This window comes from Odocoileus virginianus, chromosome 6, assembly GCF_023699985.2.
Source record: "Odocoileus virginianus isolate 20LAN1187 ecotype Illinois chromosome 6, Ovbor_1.2, whole genome shotgun sequence".
Taxonomy (NCBI): Eukaryota; Metazoa; Chordata; class Mammalia; order Artiodactyla; family Cervidae; genus Odocoileus; species Odocoileus virginianus.
In genome coordinates this window covers 7,635,674-7,660,000 of record NC_069679.1, presented here as the reverse complement: position 1 = coordinate 7,660,000, position 24,327 = coordinate 7,635,674, and the positions used below count along the sequence as shown (strand labels likewise).

Genomic DNA, 24,327 nt, shown 5'->3' with positions numbered 1-24,327 from the left:
ACCAGTCCTGAAAAACAGAATGAAGCCTTTCTTTGCAGTATCTATGACAACTTCAGATAAGCTCATCAAAGCTGTCTTGTCTGTTCTGAACTTTCTAACAGATCAGCACTTTTTAGCATTTTGGAGTTCTTCTGTCACCTTCTCTGAATATCCAGGAGTTAGTTTTATAGAAAGCATTATGTTGTAAGTTATCACCCTTGCCACTTTCAAGGTTTATCTTCACATGTTCTTTTATTCTTAAATCTGGACTCTTCTTAGGGACATATCTGGAGCTGTCCCCAGGCAGACAGAATCTGAAATTTCACAATTAAAACCAAAAAATATATGCTTTTCATTTTGTTCCTATCAGTACTGATTGAGTTTTAAGTCATGAAAACATATTACTTTTAAATGTCAAGAGGCATTCTCTAAGAATGAGATTATTGGGCACTTTTTTAATTCTTTATACTTTTCTGCATGAAAAAAGCTGAACAAATATTATTTTAAAAATAAAATAAGAGATTTGGATGACAACAAGCAATATATGTCACACATACATTGTTTTAAAAAGCAGAAAAAAGGAAAAGGAAAGTTTGTGTCACTGTCCTCTATGAAACTACTTACATTTCATTATTTAAACCCATGGTACTAGAAAAAAATAGCCATTCTGCCCCATGGTCTAAATGACTCCAATGGCCTGAGGTGTGAGGGGCATAGGTGTTTCAGGTCCTGCCTACTCCTTAGTCAACTTAAGTATCAACTTACTGTGCTGACAGCTTCTTGCTAAGGGATTTAAGCAACAAATAGTCTTCAATATGTCAACATTTTCAGGTGCATAAACTTCATCTCTACCAGATTATAGATTATATTTCTCTCTGCATTTTGAAGAATTTTCACAAAACACAAAGGAAAAAAAGACCCAGTTAATTTATCAATGACTATTATTCCACAGCACTATGCTGAGTATTACTACGTTAAATTGTTCATGCTTTGTCTTTACTAAACAAATGTTAACTGATATTAACTAACAAATTCAAAGCAGAAAGGTAAGAGAAAAGCAAGCCAAGAGATATATTTACAATAAAACCACAATAAGGAAACACAAGGGGGAAAAAAATCACCTTCCAATTCTTTTTCTTTTCTTAGGCTCCAGGCAGTGGAATAATTAATTAGGCTGCCATCTCAAGTAAAAATGCTGAAAAGCAAGTGTTAAGTTTGAGAGGGAGTAATTTCCTTGAATTTTGAAGCATATTTTTATAGCAACAAACTTCTGCATACTTTTTGAGTCATTATAGGCATAAGAACAATGGAGAAAGCATTTTACCAAGACTCCAGCCCTTTCTGAGCTAATCAAGGCTCTAAAAGAGAATGCAAACTATTTGGTAGATGGAAACAAATTCCTTTTTCTGGGACGGGCAAGAGGAGTTAGAGAAGCAATGCATCCTTCGGCAGACATCAACCCTGGCAGGAAGAGCTCAACTCCTGGTAGAAGACAAGGGGCACATGTTCTAAAAGCAGTATCACTTGGCTACATTTCTGCCTTCCTTTAAGAAAAAGATGGTGGGGGAAGTTAGAATTCAGAGAAGAATGGCAGTAATTCATTACTGAGGAAAAGACATGCAGAATAATCACAGACGTATAGAACTGGCTGGTCCTGCCAGTTATGTGGTTGATTTTGTGAACAAGACCCTGAGATTCCTATAAGAAGTACAGTTATGGACGAGATTCACCAGAGTCTTGTCTCCTTGGTAACGTTAAACTAATTTTGAAATCTCTTTTCTTTACAATGAGTCATGTGGAATTGGAGCAATCTTGGGAGAAGTTTAGAAAGGTGTGGACTCTTAAGCCTCTTTTGGACAGTGCCCTTCCAGGGAGTATGTCTAGGGCATTGAATACAGCAGCAAATGCATCTAAGACCTTTTGAAAGAATAGCTGTGCAGTGGGAATGGGGTGACCGAATTGCACAGGGGCTGTTTTAGAACAAAGGGATTACACCTCCCTACCTTCTTGGATGATATTCCAGTAAAGACATGCTCTCAAAGGAAACACACTCTTGGACATCAAATAGACCACTCAGGCACAGGGAAGCTATGGGTTTAGAGTCAGCTAAAGCATAACTGTAGTACATCTGTCACGGAGAATGCCACACTTGGGAACACTTTAGACTTAGAGCAAGAAAAGACATGTCTCTCAAGAGAAAGGCTTCCCAAATTAAAGCAGTGCATCAGCATTGTGAGATCCATTGAGCAGGTAAAGACAAAGCTGCTTCACAGCCTGCTAGGAATAAGAGCCCTGATTAAAGGTCACGCCATGCTTCAGGTCCTGGTTCCTTCTGCTATTCTTCCCTTACTATTTATCTCCATGAACTTGTCGACAATTATTTGTTGCTTTTTTTCCTCCTTCCTTCCTCATTCTCTCCCTCCTTCCCTCCCCCACTCTCTCCTTCCTTTCTTTTCCTTCTCTCTCTTCCTTTCTTTTTCCTCCCCTTCCTCTTCTCCTCCCAGCCTCTTTCTCTCTCCTCTCTTTTGTTTAAGATGTGCTGTACTACCAATGCAGTACTACTGACTCAATAGCCACTGTTTCCTTCTAGCAGTGATGGCTGTCTTTTGCGCCATCTGCATACTCACCTGGTCCTTTTTGGGACACCAGTCACACCTTTGAGAGAAGCCTGCCCTTACTAATTGGCCCACATAGAGTCCAAATCTGTGGCTGTGGCCTAACTATTAACATCCTGTTCTAACTGAGTCAACTAGCTTGGCCACTTCTCTTCTTCATTTGCGAAGTGGAATTACTAACTAGGTGACTTTGAGAGTTTTTGGAGCAGTTATTTACATTAAAAATTCTAAGTCTAAAACAAGCAGAAAGGCAGGATGTTGTTGTTCAGTCACTGAGTCAGGTCCGACTCTCTGCGATCCCATGGACTGCAGCATGCCAGGCTTCCCTGTTCTTCGCGATTACCTGGAGTTTGCTCAAACTCATGTCCAGTGTGTCGGTAATGCCATCCAACCATCTCATCCTCCTTTGTCCCCTTCCCCTCCTGCCGTCAATCTTTCCCAGCATCAGAGTCTTTTCCAATGAGTCGGCTCCTTGAGTCAGATGGGCAAAGTATTGGAGCTTCAGCATCAGTCCTTCCAATGAATATTCAGGGTTGATTTTTGTTATGATTGACTGGTTTGATCTCCTCACCGTCCAAGGGACTCTCAAGAGTCTTCTCCAACACCACAGTTCAAAGGCATCAATTATTTGGTGCTCAGCCTTTTTTACTGTCCAGCTTTCACATCTGTACATGACCACTGGAAAAATCATAGCTTTGACTATACAAACTTTTGTTAGCAAAGTAATGTCTCTGTTTTTTAATATACTGTCTGGGTTTCTCATAGCTTTTCTTCCAAGGAGCAAGCATCTTTTAATTTTATGGCTACAGTCATCTTCCACAGTAATTTAGAGCCCAAGAAAATAAAATCTCTCACTGTTTTCATTGTTTCCCCATTTTTAGCCATGAAGTGATGGGACCAGATGCCATGATCTTAGTTTTTAGAATGTTGAGTTTTAAGCCAGCTTTTTCACTCTCCTTTTTCACCTTCATAAAGAGGCTCTTTAGTTCCTCTTTGCTTTCTGCCATAAGGGTGGTGTCATTTGCATATCTGAAGTTACTGATATTTCTCCAGGCAATCTTGATTCCAGCTTGTGCTTCATCCAGCCTGGCATTTCTCATGATGTACTCTGCATATAAGTGAAATAAGCAGGGTGACAATATACAGTCTTAACATACTCCTTTTCCAATTTGGAACCAGTCTGTTGTTCCATATCCAGTTCTAACTGGTGCTTTTTGACCTATATACAGGTTTCTCAGGAGGCAGGTAAGGTGGTCTGGTATTCCCATCGCTTTAAGAATTTTCCAAGTTTATTGTGATCCACACAGTCAAATGTTTTGGCATAGTCAATGAAGCAGGAGTAGATGTTTTTCTGGAACTCTTGCTTTTTCTAGATCCAACAGATGTTGGCAATTTAATCTCTAGTTCCTCTGCCTTTTCTAAATCCAGCTTGAATATCTAGAAGTTCTTGGTTCACACACTGTTGAAGCCTAGCTTGAAGGATTTTGAGCATTACTTTGCTAGCATGTGAAATGAGTGCAATTGTGTGGTAGTCTGAACATTCTTTGGCACTGCTCTTCTTTGGGATTGGAATGAAAACTGACCTTTTCCAGTCCTGTGGCCACCACTGAGTTTCCAAATTTGCTGGCATATTGAGTGCAGCACTTTCACAGATTCATCTTGTAGGATTTGAAATAGCTTAGCTGGAATTCCGTCACCTCCACTAGCTTTGTTCGTAGTGATGCTTCCTAAGGCCCACTTGACTTCATGCTACAGGATGTTTGACTTTAGGTGAGTGATCACACCATTCTGGTTATCCAGGTCATAAAGATTTTTTTGTATAGTTCCTCTGTGTATTCTTGCTACCTCTTCTTAATATCTTCTGCTTCTGTTAGGTCCATGCCATTTCTGTCCTTTATTGTGCCCATCTTTGCATGAAATTTTCCCTTGATATCTCTAATTTCCTTGAAGAGAGCTCTAGTCTTTCCCATTCTATTATTTCCTCTATGTCTTTACACTCTTCACTTAAAAAGGGATTCTTATCTCTCCTTGCTATTCTTTGGAATTCTGCATTCAGATGGGTATATCTTTCCTTTTCTCCTTTGCCTTTTGCTTCTTTTCTCAGCTATTTGTAAGGCCTCCTCAGACAACCATTTCCCCATTTTGTATTTCTTTTTCTTGGGGGTGGTTTTGATCACTGCCTCCTGTATAATGTTATGAACCTCCATCCATAGATCTTCAGGCACTCTGCCTATCAGATCTAATCCTTTGAATCTATTAATCACTTCTACTCTATAATCCTAAGGGATGTGATTTAGGTCATACCTGAATGGCCTAATGGTTTTCCCTACATTCTTCAATTTAAGTCTGAATTTTGCAATCAGGAATTCATGATCTGAGCCACAATCAGATCCCAGTCTTATTTTTGCTGACTACATAGAGCTTCTCCATCTTTGGCTACAAAGAATATAATCAATCTGATTTTGGTATTGACTATCTGGTGATATCAGTCCATGTGTGGAGTCATCTGTTGTCAGAGGGTGTTGGAAGAGGGTGTTTGCTATGACCAGTGCAGATGATGATTACATATATCAGTAAGTCACAGATGTGAAGCAAAAAAGACAGGCCCAGTGTTAGCTTCTAAAATTCAGACATAACTGCCTCAAAGAAAAATTCCAGGAAAAAAAAAAAAAAGGCAGGTGTTTAAATCTAATCTGAATCTTTTCATCAAAAATGTTCTTTTCAAACATGCAGACAGCATATGGATATAGGACTAAACTGTAGCCAAGGATCTCTAAATTGGGTTTAAACAAGATCTCCTGGTGGTAAATGGTCCAGTTTTTGGGATAATCCAGCATGGATATCACCTTTAGGGAATGATTTGCCTAGAAGGATAGACTAAACCACTTTTGAATCTATTAGCCAATGTTCAGTTTCTCAAACAATCAAACATATCCACTAGTGATTAACCTAGCCAGTCCCACTGTGTGAAAAAGATTAAGTTCTTCTTACTATTATGGCTGTAACAGAGAACTTAGCTCCGAGTATGAGTGGAGTGACCTCCAGAGACAGAGAATTCATTACTCCCTGATGACCAGGGATGCCGTTTGTCTGGCCTGATCTTTAATATTCACTAAGGGTTTACAGTGTGTTTAGGTTTGTACAGAACAGACACCAAGACCTCAGCTTGCTAGGCTTGTTTGATAGATACATACAATATTTGGAGACAACAGCTGACCTCATCAGGGTTCGGGAATTGAGCACAATCACAGACCTGAACTTTAGAGCATCAGGAGTCTTGAACGTCACTGGCCTCACCTTTAACCCAAATAAGATATTGTGGGTCCAGGGGAACGAGCCTTGGCCTTGAAGTCTTTCCAACCTGGGATCAAGTCCAAGCTCTGCCACTATGTGCTATGTATTCTTGGACAACTTACCATCTGCTATAGACTAAATGTTTGTGTCCTCACAAATTTCATATGTTGAAGTGTCAGTCCCCAGAGATAGGGCCTTTGAGAGGTAATTGGGACGTGAGAGTGGAGTCTTCATGATGAGATTAGTGCCCTTATGAGAAGAGACAAAAGAGATCTCTTTCTCTACCATGTGAAGATACAACAAGAAGGCAGCCATTTTCAAACCAGAAAGAAGGCTCTCATCAGAACCCAGCCAGACTGGCACCCTGACCTTGGACTGCCAGCCTCCAGAACTGTGAGAATTAATGTTTTCTGTTTAAGCCACACGCTCTATGATATTTCATTATAGCAGCCCGAGTGGACTATGACAACGTCCTTTCTGACACATTTCTTTTTTTTTTTTTTCCATTTATTTTTATTAGTTGTAGGCTAATTACTTTACAATATTCTAGTGGTTTTTTGTCATACATTGACATGAATCAGCCATGGATTTACATGTATTCCCTATCCCGATCCCCCCTTCCACCTCCCTCTCCACCCAATTCCTCTGGGTCTTTCCAGTGCACCAGGCCCAAGCACTTGTCTCATTCATCCAGCCTGGGCTGGTGATCTGTTTCACCCTAGATAATATACATGTTTCGATGCTGTTCTCTCGAAACATCCCACCCTCGCCTTCTCCCACAGAGTCCAAAATTCTGTTCTGTACATCTGCCTGACACATTTCTTATCTGTAAAAATGAGAGATTCCTATGAAGTTGTTGTGAAGATTAGAATATATGTAAAGACTTTTCCACTGCCTGTTAAACCAACCCTGGTGAACATGCCAGAGAATCGTGGTGTGGTGGAAAAGTGATGGATTTGAAGAATACTGAGGAGCCAGGTTGTCACCACCTTCCTCTGTGGCCTTAGGAAGTCACTTCTCTCATGGGGTTTCAATTCACAACAGGGCACTTCTAATTTTGACACCCTATGTCTCTCTGACTTAAAGTGTTACCTCTCCAGTACTATCTGTGTTTAATACACTCCTGGAGCTAGTCAGGCCATCAAATCAAAGGCAAACATCTCCAATAGCTTTACTTCATGTGCCATGAAAGACACCCAGGTTTGTTTCTTTCCCCCCTTTTCTAACTTTTATGCAGGAAATTCTAGCAACTTAGAAACTACAATAGTGAAGTAGCTACCTGCACCAACTCAGTGTAAAGATGGTGATGAGGAGAGAATCCCAAAAGGAGACAGTCCAGTATTTCAGGGTCAGCAAATCAACAGAACCGCTCTCAGTCTGTAGGGACATAGAAACTGCATACACCTTGAGGGTCAGTTAAAAGTGAGAGTCAGAGCCCTTCACCTTTACAAAGAGAATAAACAACAAAAACAGAACTCATTGAGTTGAGTGTAAAGGCCACTCAGATCAGCAGCAATCCTCGAGGGATAATTTCTGTAATTGTTTTGAAATCTATCTTTATTTAAATGATTTTCCTGAACTCTAAAACACTTCCTGAGGAGAAAAAAAATATCCTCATCTCTGGTTGCATTCTTTTTGAGCAAAACCACTCAATGGATCCAGTTCTGACTGAAGATCAAACAACAAAATCAAGAAGATTTTTTAAATAGATGGAATCTGTATTTAGTCAAATGTAAAGTTTCCTTTTCCAGAGACACATTTTGTTTTACTGCTGCATTGATTTCATCTTTCCTGCTACCTTTTCTATTACTCTCTGAGAGAATGTCCCATAGTTCAGGGCCTCTTGGACAATTATGATGGATGGGTAGAACCTGCTAGGGACATGTACTAAATAGGATGGGAATCCAGAGCAGCCTGGATTTCTAGTTTCCTGAGGAAAAAAACACAGTATCACTTTCTCTATAGATAAAGGAAAAAGAGCAAGCCTTGAGAAGGCCCTCTATCATCACCAAAATCAAGTCTGACGTGACAATTTTCTTGAGAAAAAATGTGTGTAGAGCAAGTCTGTTGATCACAGATCGCTAAACACTTGCAGAATTCCTATAATACCTCATCTTGTCACACTCTCTATACCTACATATATTGGACAGTCTAAATGGTTTGTTCAGTTTTTTTCTATAAGATGGTTCTAGTAGAACTTAGTTGTCCTTAACTTCATTTGAAACAATTTTGTTAGAATGTATTGTGCCAGCTGTCATATCAGGTGCATTAAAAACAAAATAAAAATTGGTGAATTTTCTTTTTTCATTAAAAAAAAAAAGAAATTTGTCTGTGTTGGGTCTTATTGCTGTGCATGGGCTTTCTCTATTTGTGAGTGGGGGCTGTTCTCTAGTTGCGAAGTGTGCAGGCTTCTTATCACAGTGGCTTCTCTTGTTGCAGAGCACAGGGTCTAGGCACATGGGCTCGGCAACTGTGACTTGAGTGCAATAGAGTGCGGGCCCAGTAGTTGTGGTGCATGGGCTTCGTTGTTCTGCAGCATATAGGATCTTCCCAGACCAGGGACTGACCAGTGTCCCCTGCCTTGCAAGGTGGATTCTTAACCTCTGGACCACCAGGGAAGCCCCCACATGGGTGAATTTTTTGTATAGCCATTTTAATATTGAAGATGGAAGAAAAAAGACATTGTGGCATATTATGCTTTATTATTTCAGGAAAGGTAAAAATGCAGCTGAAGTGCAAAAAAAGATTTGTGCACAAAGACAGAAATATAGATCAATGGAACAGAATAGAAAGCCCAGAGATAAATCCATGAACCTATGGATACCTTATCTTTCACAAAGGAGGCAAGGATATACAATGGAAAAAAGACAACCTCTTTAACAAGTGGTGCTGGGAAAACTGGTCAACCACTTGTAAAAGAATGAAACTAGAACACTTTCTAACACCATACACAAAAATAAACTCAAAATGGATTAAAGATCTAAATGTAAGACCAGAAACTATAAAACTCCTAGAGGAAAACATAGGCAAAACACTCTCCGACATAAATCACAGCAGGATCCTCTATGACCCACCTCCCAGAATATTGGAAATAAAAGCAAAAATAAACAAATGGGACCTAATGAAACTTAAAAGCTTTTGCACAACAAAGGAAACTATAAGCAAGGTGAAAAGACAGCCCTCAGAATGGGAGAAAATAATAGCAAATGAAGTAACAGACAAAGGATTAATCTCAAAAATATACAAGCAACTCCTGCAGCTCAATTCCAGGAAAATAAATGACCCAATCAAAAAATGGACCAAAGACCTAAACAGACATTTCTCCAAAGAAGACATACAGATGGCTAACAAACACATGAAAAGATGCTCAACATCACTCATTATCAGAGAAATGCAAATCAAAACCACAATGAGGTACCATTACATGCCAGTCAGGATGGCTGCTATCCAAAAGTCTACAAGCAATAAATGCTGGAGAGGGTGTGGAGAAAAGGGAACCCTCTTACACTGTTGGTGGGAATGCAAACTAGTACAGCCGCTATGGAAAACAGTGTGGAGATTTCTTAAAAAACTGGAAATAGAACTGCCATATGACCCAGCAATCCCCCTGCTGGGCATACACACGGAGGAAACCAGATCTGAAAGAGACACGTGCACCCCAATGTTCACCACAGCACTGTTAATAATAGCCAGGACATGGAAGCAACCTAGATGCCCATCAGCAGACAAATGGATAAGGAAGCTGTGGTACATACACACCATGGAATATTACTCAGCCATTAAAAATAATTCATTTGAATCAGTTCTAATGAGACGGATGAAACTGGAGCCCATTATACAGAGTGAAGTAAGCCAGAAAGAGAAAGACCAATACAGTATACTAACACATATATATGGAATTTTAAAAGATGGTAATGATAAACCTATATGCAAAACAGAAAAAGAGATACAGATGTATAGAACAGACTTTGGGACTCTGTGGGAGAAGGCGAGGGTGGGATGTTCTGAGAGAATAGCACTGAAACAAGTATACTATGAAGGGTGAAACAGATCACCAGCCCAGGTTGAATGCATGAGACAAGTGCTCAGGGCTGATGCACTGGGAAGACCTAGAGGGATGGGATGGACAGGGAGGTGGGAGTGGGGATCGGGATGGGGAACACATGTAAATCCATGGCTGATTCATGTCAATGCATGGCAAAAACCACTACAATATTGTAAAGTAATTAGCCTCCAACTAATAAAAAATAATAGACCAGTGAATTGTGAAATAAGTACTTTATCATTCCAAAGTACTTCCACACATGATAACACCTCTAATCCTCATAGCCACCCTAGAGAAAGGAGGTATCATCCCCATCTCTCGGAGGAGGAAAGTGGGATACGGAGAACTGAAGTGACTTGCTCAAAGTTCCTCTATTAGTAAGAGGAAAATCTGGTTCTCTCTTGCTCTGTTCCTTACTAAGTGAATGTTCAGAACTTCTTTTACCCACACATGACCCTTTGGAATGTTCCTTGCTGTCAGGTACTTTTCTTTGTGGGGACTATTTTATTTTTCCAACGTTTTGGTTTCCTTGTTTGTTTTGGTCAGCTTAACTCTAAACCCCACACCTTTACCTATTATATCATAGATGCAGACTGCAGTGCACACGTGTGTGAACACACGCACATCCCTCTGTGCATGTGTAAGCACATGCTGGAGAACAACTGGAGTCTGTTCTTTATATTTTATTATTTTTAAGTGTATTTTTAAAAGACAAAAATCTCTGATAGAGGTCAAAGACTGATGTGATTCAGAAAAATTTGAGTATGCTAAATCACTTTTTTGGACTGCAGCCTGAGAAATAATTCAGTCCCAAAAGGGAGCGGGGTGGGGGGGGTGGGGGGGGTGGGGGGGGTGGTGGGGTGGGGGTGGTGGGGTGGTGGTGGTGGTGGTGGTGTTTTTCATTTTAAACGAACCATATTTTCTGAAAGCATGATTTAATTTCTTCTATAAAAGAAGAGGGAAAGAACTTTTGTTGGTCTCCAGCTGTCAAACCCGCCTCCGATACTTCTGCCCTGAAGCAAAAGGAAGGGACATCAGGTGACAGACCCCAAATTTCAACTAGTCACACAAATTACAAACCTTCTTATCAGGATATCTTCTTGACTTTCTGCCTTTCCACTACAATGAAGAACAGACACAGTTTAAATCAAAATGACTCTCATGGGTAATTTTACAAAACAAATAGAAGGCACAGAGTCTCCCCCTTCCCCCACTTCCCCAGCTTTCCCTGCTGGGCCAGCCTGTTCCCTCTTTCCAGGCAGGCAGGAGCTAATAATTAGACCTTCCCCACCCCAGACAGTGATGCTCTGTTTGCCAAGAGCCCTGTTTGCTTTGAAGAAAGAGTCTGACAAAATAAATATTAAAAACATCCAATTATAATCAGATGCCAAGTTCCATTTTCAAGAAAGGGCTTCTCTATGTGGCACCTCACTGCCTGGTGGTGGGGACTGATCCAAGCTCTCTTCTGGGTTTATCACGAGGCCAGGCCTATCACAGTCTTTCTCTTAGCCTTTCAACTTCCATGCTAGGACACTTTCCACAGAGACTATAAATAATTTCATTTACCATTAAAGAGTCAATTCGGAAATGTAGCAACTCGGGACTATTAGGAAAGTCTTTAGATACCACTGCTTTTAGCACTAGGGGAAAGCTTGGTGAAGTCAGTAGACAGGAAATTAAAGGCAGGGTTAATCAGCACTCAGGAAATGTCATTATTTAAAAAGAATTTTTTTTTTTTTTTTTAGGTATCCCGCTCACTGGATAAAACTTCGTCTTATTTACATTACCTGTAGCTCTGTTACCTATAAACTGTGGAGCCTGAGAGTGCCAACACGGTGAGAAGCAAAACAGGTGCGCCTGCCTGGTCCCATTATGCACATTAGCCCATGGCCTTGCACACACAGTATGTTAAACAGCTGAGATAGAAACAATGATGGTGAAGGCCAAACACTAGCCTGAAGGCCTGTCTGTCTTGGGATTTGGCCATTTACATTGATTTTTTTTTTTTTAACCCACGTTTTCCACAAAACACAAATATTTGCCATGGCAACTGGGGTGTCACATGACATACTGCTACATAAACAGCTTGGAAATCTCTTAAGGAGAGACAGCCCACCCATGCTGCAAATACAGTGAAAATATCTTGAGGAAGACGTGGACGTTAAAAGACAAGGTCTACAAAAGAGCAGGTAACAGTTGACTATGTAGACACAGTGGGATTAATTTCTTCTGTGTCACTCTTCAATTCCGCTTTCATTTTTTTTTTTTTTTAAACGGGAGCAGATGTAAACATGACCCATAGGGTAAACCCAGAAAAAAAAAAAAGAAAAGAAAAAAGAAAAACACTGCCAGCTGTCTCCTTCTATGTTGAAAAGTTTCAATTATCACAAGTCTGTCTGTGGCTCATAAACATAAGAAAGCAAGCTATAAAAGTCCAGCACCTTTAAACCAGGAGAATCTCCATAAGGATGAGCATTGTACTCTGAGGTCCTAAGGTCTTTCCCTTCCGCATTAAGCTATCTGTCCAAAACTGGGGAATCTGCTTTATTATCCTACACTTAATGATAAAGGAAACCTCACAATAACATGCTTCCCTGGTTGCTCAGATGGTAAAGAACCTGCCTGCAATGCAGGAGACCTGGGTTCAGTCCCCGAGTTGGGAAGATCCCCTGGAGGAGGGCATGGCAACAAACTAGTATTCTTGCTTGGAGAATCTTCATGGACAGAGGAGCCTGGCGGGCTACAGTCCATGGGGTCTCAAAGGTCAGACATGACTGAGTGACTAAGCATAGTACCTACAGCACACAGCACACAGTAATATACCCCATGTAACACAAATTTGCATATAAAGCTTTGTATTCCGGACTCCTGGGTCCTTGACCAGATAGCAGTAGAGATTAACTGAGTCAGTTAGTCTAGAAATAATGGAACATGATTGAATTTTTTAGATCCTACTGATATTGTAATGGTAGAGTTTACTTGCAGAACAATCTTCCCTTTTAAAATCAAATGCATCCCAGCAGCAGTGGAAATAATATTTAGTTCTATGTGAAACATACAACTCTATAACATGCACATATTATCAAAATCTCACTGAGGATATTGTAAATTAGAACAATTTTCTTTTATTAGGTAGGAATATGAATACCTTTGATCTCTGTCTCTTGAGAGAGAGAATCTTCATTTCCTCTGGAATCGACTCTGTTCTCTGGGGTGCAGCAAACGGGGCTGTGGACAGAGGTGAAGAAGTGTTACCTCTTCCAAAGAGAGACTGATTCACTGGGTTGATGCTGTTGGGTTTGCACCTTAAAAGTCAGGTGGCTCTGTCACCCATTCACTGTTCACTACCAGTCATTCTTGTATCAATTTAATGAAACATTTGTGATCATTGACTTCAAAAGGAAAGCAAAGAGCTTGGAAGAGAAACAGTTCCATCAGAATATAAGGTCAACTCCCCCATGCAAACTTCCTAGAGAAAGAGGCAAATGTTTAAAGAAAGCAATTTAGAGAGTTATCTTTGTCTTATAAAATGTTTCACCTTAAGATTTCCTTTAATAGCTGTATTCCCAAGTTTGGTCTAAAGGTACATGACGGTTGGGTTAGTCGCTAAGCTGTGTCCGACTCTTGTGACCCCATGGACTGTAGCCTGCCAGTTTCCTCTGTCCATGGGATTCTCTAGGCAAGAATACTGGAGTGGGTTGCCATTTCCTTCTCCAGTAACTATATATAGGATGGACTATTCTAATGTATAATCATTTTAAAAGACAATTCTAAAGAATTTAAGAGGTTTGGGATAAATAAAGCAAGTGAAAAACACAGGTAAATATTATTTTTGGAATAAATTTATAAGCAACAACTTTTGGAGAACACATCTAATCCATAGTGGAGGTAAGCCTACATGTTAGATAATGCTTGTAAGAGAAATCAAATCTCTTCTGTTGCCTGGCAGCAAACACAGTTGCTTTTACAAAACAGCTCAAATCTGACATTCTCAAGAGAGAAAAATCCTTACACTGCTCTTTTTAAGAAAGAGAACAAATAATTTATTTACATAGTTAATTGAGTCAAAGAAGTGAGGCTTCTTTCTACTCATTTCCTTAGTCCACCCCTTTTCTGTCAGTTCTTTAACAACAATCTTAGAAAGAATTAACAGATACTCTTCAAATATCAGCACCCTTCGATAGCTCAGCTGGTAGAGCAGAGGACTGTAAAGGTGATAAGCTTCTGTCATGCTTAGGTCGCTGGTTTGATTCCGGCTCAAAGGAGGTGCTTAAACTTTGGCTTCCCTGATAGCTCAGGTAAAGAATCCACCTGCAATGCAGGAGAACCTGGTTCAATTCCTGGGTTGGGAAGATCCCCTGGAGAAGGGATAGGCTACCCACTCCAGTATTCTGGCCTAGAGAATTCCATAGGGTCGCAAAGAGTCAGACATGACTGAGCAACTTTCACCTTCACTTTCTTCAAATATAGCATATCAATACAAAATTTAGAATTCCACTTTGAGCACTCAGTTCTCTCACACTACCTCAAGCAGGCTGCAGGGAATGTCTTCAGCCATCTCCTAAAATGTAGCAGGAATTCCACTGTCTTAGCACTAGAGATCACCTCCACAAAAGACTTTTGTTGTATTGGACAAACCCTATTTTACCACCTTTCTGGTTTTTCTGCTTCCAGCGATCCTCCTATATACTGTGAGACTGCCCACCACCTTCCCCAAGGTTAGGCAACTGGCCATACAATTGGCTATACAATGGATTCTGTATCACAGATTCAGCCAATTTCTATCCACGGTTGGCTGAATCTGCAGACGCAGAACCCAGGAATACATAGGGCCAACTGTGCAATGCCATTTTATAGAAGACACTTGAGCATCTGCAGATTTTGGTATCCACTGCAGGTCCTGGAAGCAGCCAATCCCCCTGGACACAGAGGGACGACTGCAGTATGTGAAGACACCATTTTCATCCTACAAGTTTTTGCCTTGACTTCTGTGCTCTCCTACCCAGCTGTCCACTTGACTTGGCTCTCTAACTTTGAAGGTCAGTTCACACTGTATACCCAGGATAGTATGAATCCAGATTCACCCATAAAGCCTGTTTTTCCTATTATCTGCAACTTCAGTATCCTTTTTGTTTAACTTTCAGGTTCCTGCAGACAAATGAGATTTATTGCTAAATTACCATGATGAAACAAAATAGCACTTGAGAAGTGGGCATAATTTTTAAAGGAATTTAAAAGAAATTTATTAAATTAAGTTTATTAATTCCTTTTTAAAGGCACTTATTAAAATTTCAATGAAATTTGGTAGGATAAATATATGATTGCAATTTCACATAGATAATCCATGGTTAATGGTTATCTCTAAAAAATGTTTTTGGAGGTTTTTCTTCATTATCTGCAGAAATTCAGTCATTAAATTTATAACTTCATATGGCCTTGAATTTTATGGGATACATGCATTTGATGAATGTCTGCATCCTAGGACACTGCCTATTTTGCTACTCAGTTTCGATTCTGAAAACATCTGTAGGATAAATTTTGCCTCAGTGTCAGGGAGAAAAAAAATCTTGTCTTTCTGGAAATATTTGTATGATTCTTGTGGTTGCAATTTATTGTTATGTGCTTCCCAAGAAGCCATCTTTTTTCCTTGCTAATTTTAGAACCTCAACATTTTTTCAGAGTATCAACATCCCCAGCTTCTAAGGTTTCCAGATTTAGGAAAACCAATTTTTTTAAAGGGTATGCAGTTAAATTTAAACTTTAGATAAACAACAAGTAATGTTTTAAGTCAGCCCCAGATATTAAATATATTTCAAAGAACAGAATTTCATGAATGGATTAGACCAAGCATAATCAATAATACTAAGTATTTTGTTATGTCCCAATCCTAATACTAATCCTAATCTTATGCTTGCACATTCACTTTCAGCCTTTCTTGTCTTTAACAGTGGCCGTGGAACCAGTGAGAAGTGAAGGGAGGCCCATCCAAGGGCTTCTGGGAAGAGACTGGTGCTACTATTTCCCCCTCTTCCTGCCTGGAATTACCATGTTAAGGCACAAATCTGCAGGAATCATCTTAGAGCTGTGAGGTGGATGAATGAAAGATGCTAAAGAAGGTAAAGCAGAAAGAGAGTTGCTACAACGCTGTGTATAAGCACCATCATCGCTAGTTTCCTTACTTCCTGATTCCTTATGAGACAAATGAACTCACTATTAAGCCCTGCTAGCTAGGGTTTCTGATAGTTGCAGTCACTACATACCTGACGGGTACCCTTCCCTCTCCCTCCTTCTCTCTATACCATGCTTACTCTTATTGCATGTGCTAGGGTCTCAGGAACAATGCTCAACAGTGATGGCAGTAAGGGTGATGGCAGCAGTCGTCATCCTTGAACTGTCGCTGCTTTTAATGAGGAAATATGAATAGAATACTTCTAGAGTTTCCCTACTAAGAACACTGTTTGCTTTGGGGTTTTGGTTGAAGACAACAATCAGGTCAGAAAATTCTCTTCTATTCTGCCCAGATTTTCTCTTATAAATGTTGAGTTGTGTTTTGTGATTTTTTTTTTTTAATTTTTATTAGTTGGAGGCTAATTACTTTACATCATTACAGTAGTTTTTGTTATACATTGATATGAATTAGCCATGGATTTACATGTACTCCCCATCCCAGTCCCCCCTCCCACCTCCCTCTCCACCCGATCCCTCTGGGTCTTCCCAGTGCACCAGGCCCGAGCACTTGTCTCATGTACCCAACCTGAGCTGGTTATCCGTTTCACCCTAGATAATATACATGTTTCAATGCTGTTCTCCTGAAACATCCCACCCTCGCCTTCTCCCAGAGTCCACAAGTCTGTTCCATACATCTGAGTCTCTTTTTCTGTTTTGCATATAGGGTTATCGTTACCATCTTTCTAAAGTCCATATATATGTGTTAGTATACTGTAATGGTCTTTATCTTTCTGGCTTACTTCGCTCTGTATAATGGGCTCCAGTTTCATCCATCTCATTAGAACTGATTCAAATGAATTCTTTTTAATGGCTGAGTAATATTCCATGGTGTATATGTACCACAGCTTCCTCATCCATTCGTCTGCTGATGGGCATCTGGGTTGCTTCCATGTCCTGGCTATTATAAACAGTGCTGCGATGAACATTGGGGTGCATGTGTCTCTTTCAGATCTGGTTTCCTTGGTGTGTATGCCCAGAAGTGGGATTGCTGGGTCATACGGCAGTTCTATTTCCAGCTTTTTAAGAAATCTCCACACTGTTTTCCATAGTGGCTGTACTAATTTGCATTCCCACCAACAGTGTAAGAGGGTTCCCTTTTCTCCACACCCTCTCCAGCATTTATTGCTTGTAGACTTTTGGATAGCAGCCATCCTGACTGGCGTATAATGGTACCTCATTGTGGTTTTGATTTGCATTTCTCTGATAATGAGTGATGTTGAGCATCTTTTCATGTGTTTGTTAGCCATCTGTATGTCTTCCTTGGAGAAATGTCTGTTGAGTTCTTTGGCCCATTTTTTGATTGGGTCATTTATTTTTCTGGAGTTGAGCTGGAGGAGTTGCTTGTATATTTTTGAGATTAATCCTTTGTCTGTTGCTTCGTTTGCTATTATTTTCTCCCAATCTGAGGGCTGTCTTTTCACCTTGCTTATAGTTTCCTTTGTTGTGCAAAAGCTTTTAAGTTTCATTAGGTCCCATTTGTTTATTTTTGCTTTTATTTCTGAAATTCTGGGATGTGGGTCATAGAGGATCCTGCTGTGATTTATGTCGGAGAGTGTTTTGCCTATGTTCTCCTCTAGGAGTTTGATAGTTTCTGGTCTTACATTTAGATCTTTAATCCATTTTGAGTTTATTTTTGTGTATGGTGTTAGAAAGTGTTCTAGTTTCATTCTTTTACAGGTGGTTGACCAGTTTTCCCAGCACCACTTGTTAAAGAGGTTATCTTTTTTCCATTGTATATCCTTGCCTCCTTTGTCGAAGATAAGGTGACCATAGGTTCGTGGACTTATCTCTGGGCTTTCTATTCTGTTCCATTGATCTATATTTCTGTCTTTGTGCCAGTACCATACTGTCTTGATGACTGTGGCTTTGTAGTAGAGTCTGAAGTCAGGCAGATTGATTCCTCCAGTTCCATTCTTCTTTCTCAGGATTACTTTGGCTATTCGAGGTTTTTTGTATTTCCATACAAATTGTGAAATTATTTGTTCTAGTTCTGTGAAAAATACTGTTGGTAGTTTGATAGGGATTGCATTGAATCTATAGATTACTTTGGGTAGTATAGCCATTTTGACAATATTGATTCTTCCAATCCATGAACACGGTATATTTCTCCATCTGCTTGTGTCCTCTTTGATTTCTTTCATCAGTGTTTTATAGTTTTCTATGTATAGGTCTTTTGTTTCTTTAGGTAGATATACTCCTAAGTATTTTATTCTTTTTGTTGCAATGGTGAATGGTATTGTTTCCTTAATTTCTCTTTCTGTTTTCTCATTGTTAGTGTATAGGAATGCAAGAGATTTCTGTGTGTTAATTTTATATCCTGCAACTTGACTGTATTCGTTGATTAGCTCTAGTAATTTTCTGGTAGAGTCTTTAGGGTTTTCTATGTAGAGGATCATGTCATCTGCAAACAGCGAGAGTTTCACTTCTTCTTTTCCTATCTGGATTCCTTTTACTTCTTTTTCTGCCCTGATTGCTGTGGCCAACACTTCCAAAACTATGTTGAATAGTAGTGGTGAGAGTGGGCACCCTTGTCTTGTTCCTGATTTCAGGGGAAATGCTTTCAATTTTTCACCATTGAGGGTGATGCTTGCTGTGGGTTTGTCATATATAGCTTTTATTATGTTGAGGTATGTTCCTTCTATTCCTGCTTTCTGGAGAGTTTTAATCATAAATGGATGTTGAATTTTGTCAAAGGCTTTTTCTGCATCTATTGAGATAATCATATGGTTTTTATCTTTCAATTTGTTAATGTGGTGTATTACATTGATTGATTTGCGGATATTAAAGAATCCTTGCATTCCTGGGATAAAGCCCACTTGGTCATGATGAATGATTTTTTTAATATGTTGTTGGATTCTGTTTGCTAGAATTTTGTTAAGGATTTTTGCATCTATGTTCATCAGTGATATTGGCCTGTAGTTTTCTTTTTTTGTGGCGTCTTTGTCTGGTTTTGGAATTAGGGTGATGGTGGCCTCATAGAATGAGTTTGGAAGTCTACCTTCTTCTGCAATTTTCTGGAAGAGTTTGAGTAAGATAGGTGTTAGCTCTTCTCTAAATTTTTGGTAGAATTCAGCTGTGAAGCCATCTGGTCCTGGGCTTTTGTTTGCTGGAAGATTTCTGATTACAGTTTCGATTTCCTTGCTTGTGATCGTTTTGTTAAGATCTTCTATTTCTTCCTGGTTCAGTTTTGGAAAGTTATACTTCTCTAAGAACTTGTCCATTTCTTCCAAGTTGTCCATTTTATTGGCATAGAGCTGCTGGTAGTAGTCTCTTATGATCCTTTGTATTTCAGTGTTGTCTGTTGTGATCTCTCCATTTTCATTTCTAATTTTGTTAATTTGGTTCTTCTCCCTTTGTTTCTTAATGAGTCTTGCTAATGGTTTGTCAATTTTGTTAATTTTTTCAAAAAACCAGCTTTTAGCTTTGTTAATTTTTGCTATGGTCTCTTTAGTTTCTTTTGCATTTATTTCTGCCATAATTTTTAAGATTTCTTTCCTTCTACTAACCCTGGGGTTCTTCATTTCTTCTTCCTCTAGTTGCTTTAGGTGTAGAGTTAGGTTATTTATTTGACTTTTTTCTTGTTTCTTGAGGTAGGCCTGTAATGCTATGAATCTTCCCCTTAGCACTGCTTTTACAGTGTCCCATAGGTTTTGGGTTGTTGTGTTATCATTTTCATTCATTTCTATGCATATTTTGATTTCTTTTTTGATTTCTTCTATGATTTGTTGGTTATTCAGAAGCGTGTTGTTTATCCTCCATATGTTTGAATTTTTAATAATTTTTTTCCTGTAATTGAGATCTAATCTTACTGCACTGTGGTCAGAAAAGATGACTGGAATGATTTCAATCTTTTTGAATTTACCAAGACTAGATTTATGGCCCAGGATGTGATCTATTCTGGAGAAGGTTCCGTGTGCACTTGAGAAAAAGGTGAAGTTGATTGTTTTGGGGGTGAAACGTCCTATAGATGTCAATTAGGTCTAGCTGGTCCATTGTGTCCGTTAAAGTTTGTGTTTCCTTGTTCATTTTCTGTTTAGTTGATCTATCCATAGTTGTGAGTGGGGTATTAAAGTCTCCTACTATTATTGTGTTACTATTAATTTCCTCTTTCATATTCGTTAGCGTTTGCCTTACATATTGCGGTGCTCCTATGTTGGGTGCATATATATTTATAATTGTTATATCTTCTTCTTGGATTGATCCTTTGATCATTATGTAGTGTCCATCTTTGTCTCTTTTCACAGACTTAATTTGAAAGTCTATTTTATCTGATATGAGTATTGCGACTCCTGCTTTCTTTTGGTCTCCGTTTGCGTGGAATATTTTTTTCCAGCCCTTCACTTTTAGTCTGTATGTGTCCCTTGCTTTGAGGTGGGTCTCTTGTAGACAGCATATATAGGGGTCTTGCTTTTGTATCCATTCAGCCAGCCTTTGTCTTTTGGTTGGGGCATTCAACCCATTTACATTTAAGGTAATTATTGATAGGTATGGTCCCGTTGCCATTTATTTTGTTGTTTGGGGTTCATGTTTATACCACCTTTCTGCGTTTCCTGTCTAGAGAAGATCCTTTAGTATTTGTTGAAGAGCTGGTTTGGTGGTGGTGAATTCTCTCAGCTTTTGCTTGTCTGTAAAGCTTTTGAGTTCTCCTTCATATCTGAATGAGATCCTTGCTGGGTAGAGTAATCTAGGTTGTAGGTTATTCTCTTTCATTACTTTAAGTATGTCCTGCCATTCCCTTCTGGCCTGAAGGGTTTCTATTGATAGATCAGCTGTTATCCTTATGGGAATCCCTTTGTGTGTTATTTGTTGTTTCTCCCTTGCTGCTTTTAATATTTGTTCTTTGTGTTTGATCTTTGTTAATTTGATTAATATGTGTCTTGGGGTGTTTCGCCTTGGGTTTATCCTGTTTGGGACTCTCTGGGTTTCTTGAACTTGGTTGGCTATTTCCTTCCCTATTTTAGGGAAGTTTTCAGCAATTATCTCCTCGAGTATCTTCTCATGTCCTTTCTTTTTGTCTTCTTCTTCTGGGACTCCTATGATTCGAATGTTGGGGTCGTTTCACATAGTCCCAGAGGTCCCTGAGGTTGTCCTCATTTTTTTTTATTCTTTTTTCTTTTTTCCTCTCTGCTTCATTTATTTCCACCATTTTATCTTCTAACTCACTTATCCTATCTTCTGTCTCTGTTATTCTACTCATGGTTCCCTCCAGAGTGTTTTTGATCTCATTTATTTCATTATTAATTTTTAATTGATTTTTTTTTATTTCTTCTAGGTCCTTGTTAAACATTTCTTGCATCTTCTCAATCTTTGTCTCCAGGCTATTTATTTGTAACTCCATTTTGTTTTCAAGATTTTGGATCATTTTTATTATCATTATTCTAAATTCTTTTTCAGGTAGATTCCCTATTTCCTCCTCTTTTGTTTGACTTGGTGGGCTTTTTTCATGTTCCTTTAGCTGTTGGGTATTTCTCTGCCTTTTCATCATGTTTAGATTGCTGTGTCTGGAGTGGGCTTTCTGTATTCTTGTGGTTTGAGGTTCCTTTTTATTGTGGAGGTTTCACCCAGTGGGTGGGGTTGGACGATTGGTTTGTCAAGGTTTCCTGGTTAGGGAAGCTTGTGTCAGCGTTCTGGTGCGTGGAATTGGGTTTCTTCTCTCTGGAGTGCAATGGAGTGTCCAGTAATGAGCTTTGCGATGGGTCTCTGTGTTAGGTGTGACTTTGGAGAGCCTGTATGTTGACACTCAGGTCTATGTTCCTGCGTTGCTAAAGAATTTGCGTGGTATGTCTTGTACTGGAGCTTATTGGCTCTTGGGTGGTGGTTGGTTTTGGTGTAGGTATGGAAGCTTTTGGATGGTCTCTTATTCCTTAATGTTCCGTGTGGTCAGGAGTTTTCTGGTTTTCTCAGGATTTGGGCTCAAGTCTCCTGCCTCTGGATTTCAGTTTTATTCTTCTAATAGTCTCAAGGCTTCTCCAACTATACAGTACTGATAATAAAACTTCTAGGTTAATGGTGAAAAGATTCTCCACCATGAGAGACAACCAGAGAGGTTCACAGAGTTACATGAAGAATAGGAGAGGGAGGAAGGAGATAGAGGTGAGCAGGAGGAGAAAAAGGGGACTCAAGAGGAGAGAGACAGATCTACGCAGTTATCTGTTCCCAAAGTGTTCTCTGTAGCCCAGACACCCACAAAGATTCACAGAGTTGGATTGGGAAGAGAAGGGGAATGGAGGAAGTAGAGGTGTTCTGAGGGAGAATAACAAAGATTGAAAATCTAGTGTAGAGGTTAGACTCTTTGAAATACAGTATTTAAAAACAAAAACACACAAAAAAATTTAGAACTGTATATGAAGTTCAGTTTAAAAATAGGGTTTCTCTCTCTCTTTTTTTTTTGTGTGGCTATAGTGAAATGAAAGTGAAAGTTAAGGAATAATAGAGGAGTATTAGAGGACTCTAAAAGGAAATAGGAGAGAAAAACAAGAAAAAGAAAAAAAAAAAAAAAAGAAAAGAAAAAAAATTTTTTTTTCCCAAATAAAAAAATCGTAAAAATATATGAAAATGAAAGTTGAGGAGTAATGGGGGAGTAATAGGGAATTATAAAAGAAAATGAAAGAGAAAAAATAAAAAATTAAAAAAAAAAAAAGAAAGGGAAAGAAAAAAAAATTTTTTTTTTAAATTTAAAAAAAAAAAAGTACATATATATCTAGGAATTTCTCTGAGGTTGTTGCGGTCAGCGTAGGTTCAGTTCAATTTCAGATAGCTCCTCTTTCCAGCTTACACTTCTCGATATCTGTAGGCCCCTTCCCGGGTATTCGGTGTTACCTTCAGGGATTTTAATCTGTTGCACCGGTCCTTTCTGAAGCGGTTCCCTTTGTTTATTTGGCTTCTGTTTGCTGTCTCTTTGGTGTCTAATTTCCGCCCTGACACAGGCGGGCGGAGGTGATCTCTTATTTAGGTTCGCTAGTTCAGTTCAGTCCTGCTACGGGGAGGGCGGGGCGCTGCAGACATACACCGCTCTGTGTGGATAGCGCTCACCGTGTTCCGGCCACACTGGGTTTGCCCCGCTCACGGGTGTCTGTGCTTTCGCCGTCTACACTGCTCAGGCTCCCGGCTGCTCTATATGGAGCGGGCCCTGCGTTGAGTGCGGTTCCAGTTTTCGGGTACTCCACAAAAGCGCAGATTCGGTTGCTCCTGCCTTTTGTGCCTTCCCCGGCCTGGGCGGTTCAGGCAGCCAGAGGCTTGGGCGCACTCTCCCGGGTGCAGCACGCCTTATCCCTCCGCGGCGAGCGGCCCAGGCAGCTAGAGGCTTGGGCGTATTCTCCCTAGGTGCGGCGCGCCTTTTCCCTTCGCGGCGAGCGGCCCAGGCAGCCAGAGGCTTGGGCGCCCTCTCTCCCCGGGTACGGCGCGCTTTTTCCCTCCGCGGCCCCAGCACGCGCCGCCAGTCGGGTCTCAGGAAGTCTTTAGCTAGAACCCGGAGGCCTGTTTGCAGTGTGGGAGGGGGTGGCTTCTCGGGGGCTGAATTTGCCCTTTTCCCCTCCCCCCTGCCTCCTACCTCCAGCGGGGATGGGCCGGCTCTTCTCTGGAGATTCTCAGTCCCTTTGTTTTGCGAACCGCCGGCAGTGTGTTCGGGCCGGTTAATTTTGTCCCTTGCTATCCCACAGTTTAAAAAAGCTCCCTCCGATTGCTCTCAGGGTCTTCGGGCCGGACCTCACCCTAAGCAATGCCGCCCGCTCCTCTCCTTTCCACCCCGCTTGTTGCTGGCGGGTACGGGCGTCTGGGGTACTTTTCTGCTGGGAGTTGCTTTTAGGCACATAATCTGTGGGCCTTGTTTAATTTTTCCTCCCAGTTACAGTGCCGAAAACTTCCCCCAGTCCCGCCAGTGAGAGGGTTTCCTGGTGATTGGAAACTTCCTCTATTAAGACTCCCTTCCCGGGACGGGTCTCCGTCCGTAGCTCTTTTGACTCCCTTATTATCGTTTATATTTTGTCCTACCTCCCTTCGAAGACAATGGGCTGCTTTTCTGGGCGCCTGATGTCCTCTGCTAGCGATCAGAAGTTCTTTTGTGAAATTTGCTCAGCATTCAAATGTTCTTTCGATGAATTTGTAGGAGAGAAAGTGGTCTCTCCGTCCTATTCCTCCGCCATCTTGGCTCCTCCCTCGTGTTTTGTG

The 24,327-nt window shown here is 40.2% G+C and overlaps 1 protein-coding gene across 10 annotated transcripts in view; it reads right to left on the bottom strand.

Annotated features, from left to right (window-relative positions):
- The window catches only part of IQCH (IQ motif containing H), a 225,769-nt gene that overhangs the window by 111,534 nt on the left and 89,908 nt on the right, over positions 1-24,327 (bottom strand). For 9 of the 10 annotated variants that reach the window (XM_070468684.1, XM_070468685.1, XM_070468686.1 and 6 more), the window contains 2 exons: positions 13,082-13,161; positions 11,014-11,052 (listed from right to left, as the gene is read on the bottom strand). In XM_070468684.1, coding sequence (XP_070324785.1) covers positions 11,014-11,052; positions 13,082-13,161 — 119 coding nt within the window. Of the gene's footprint in view, positions 1-11,013; positions 11,053-13,081; positions 13,162-24,327 lie in introns of those variants that run through there. The other variant, XM_070468694.1, reaches the window with a different exon arrangement.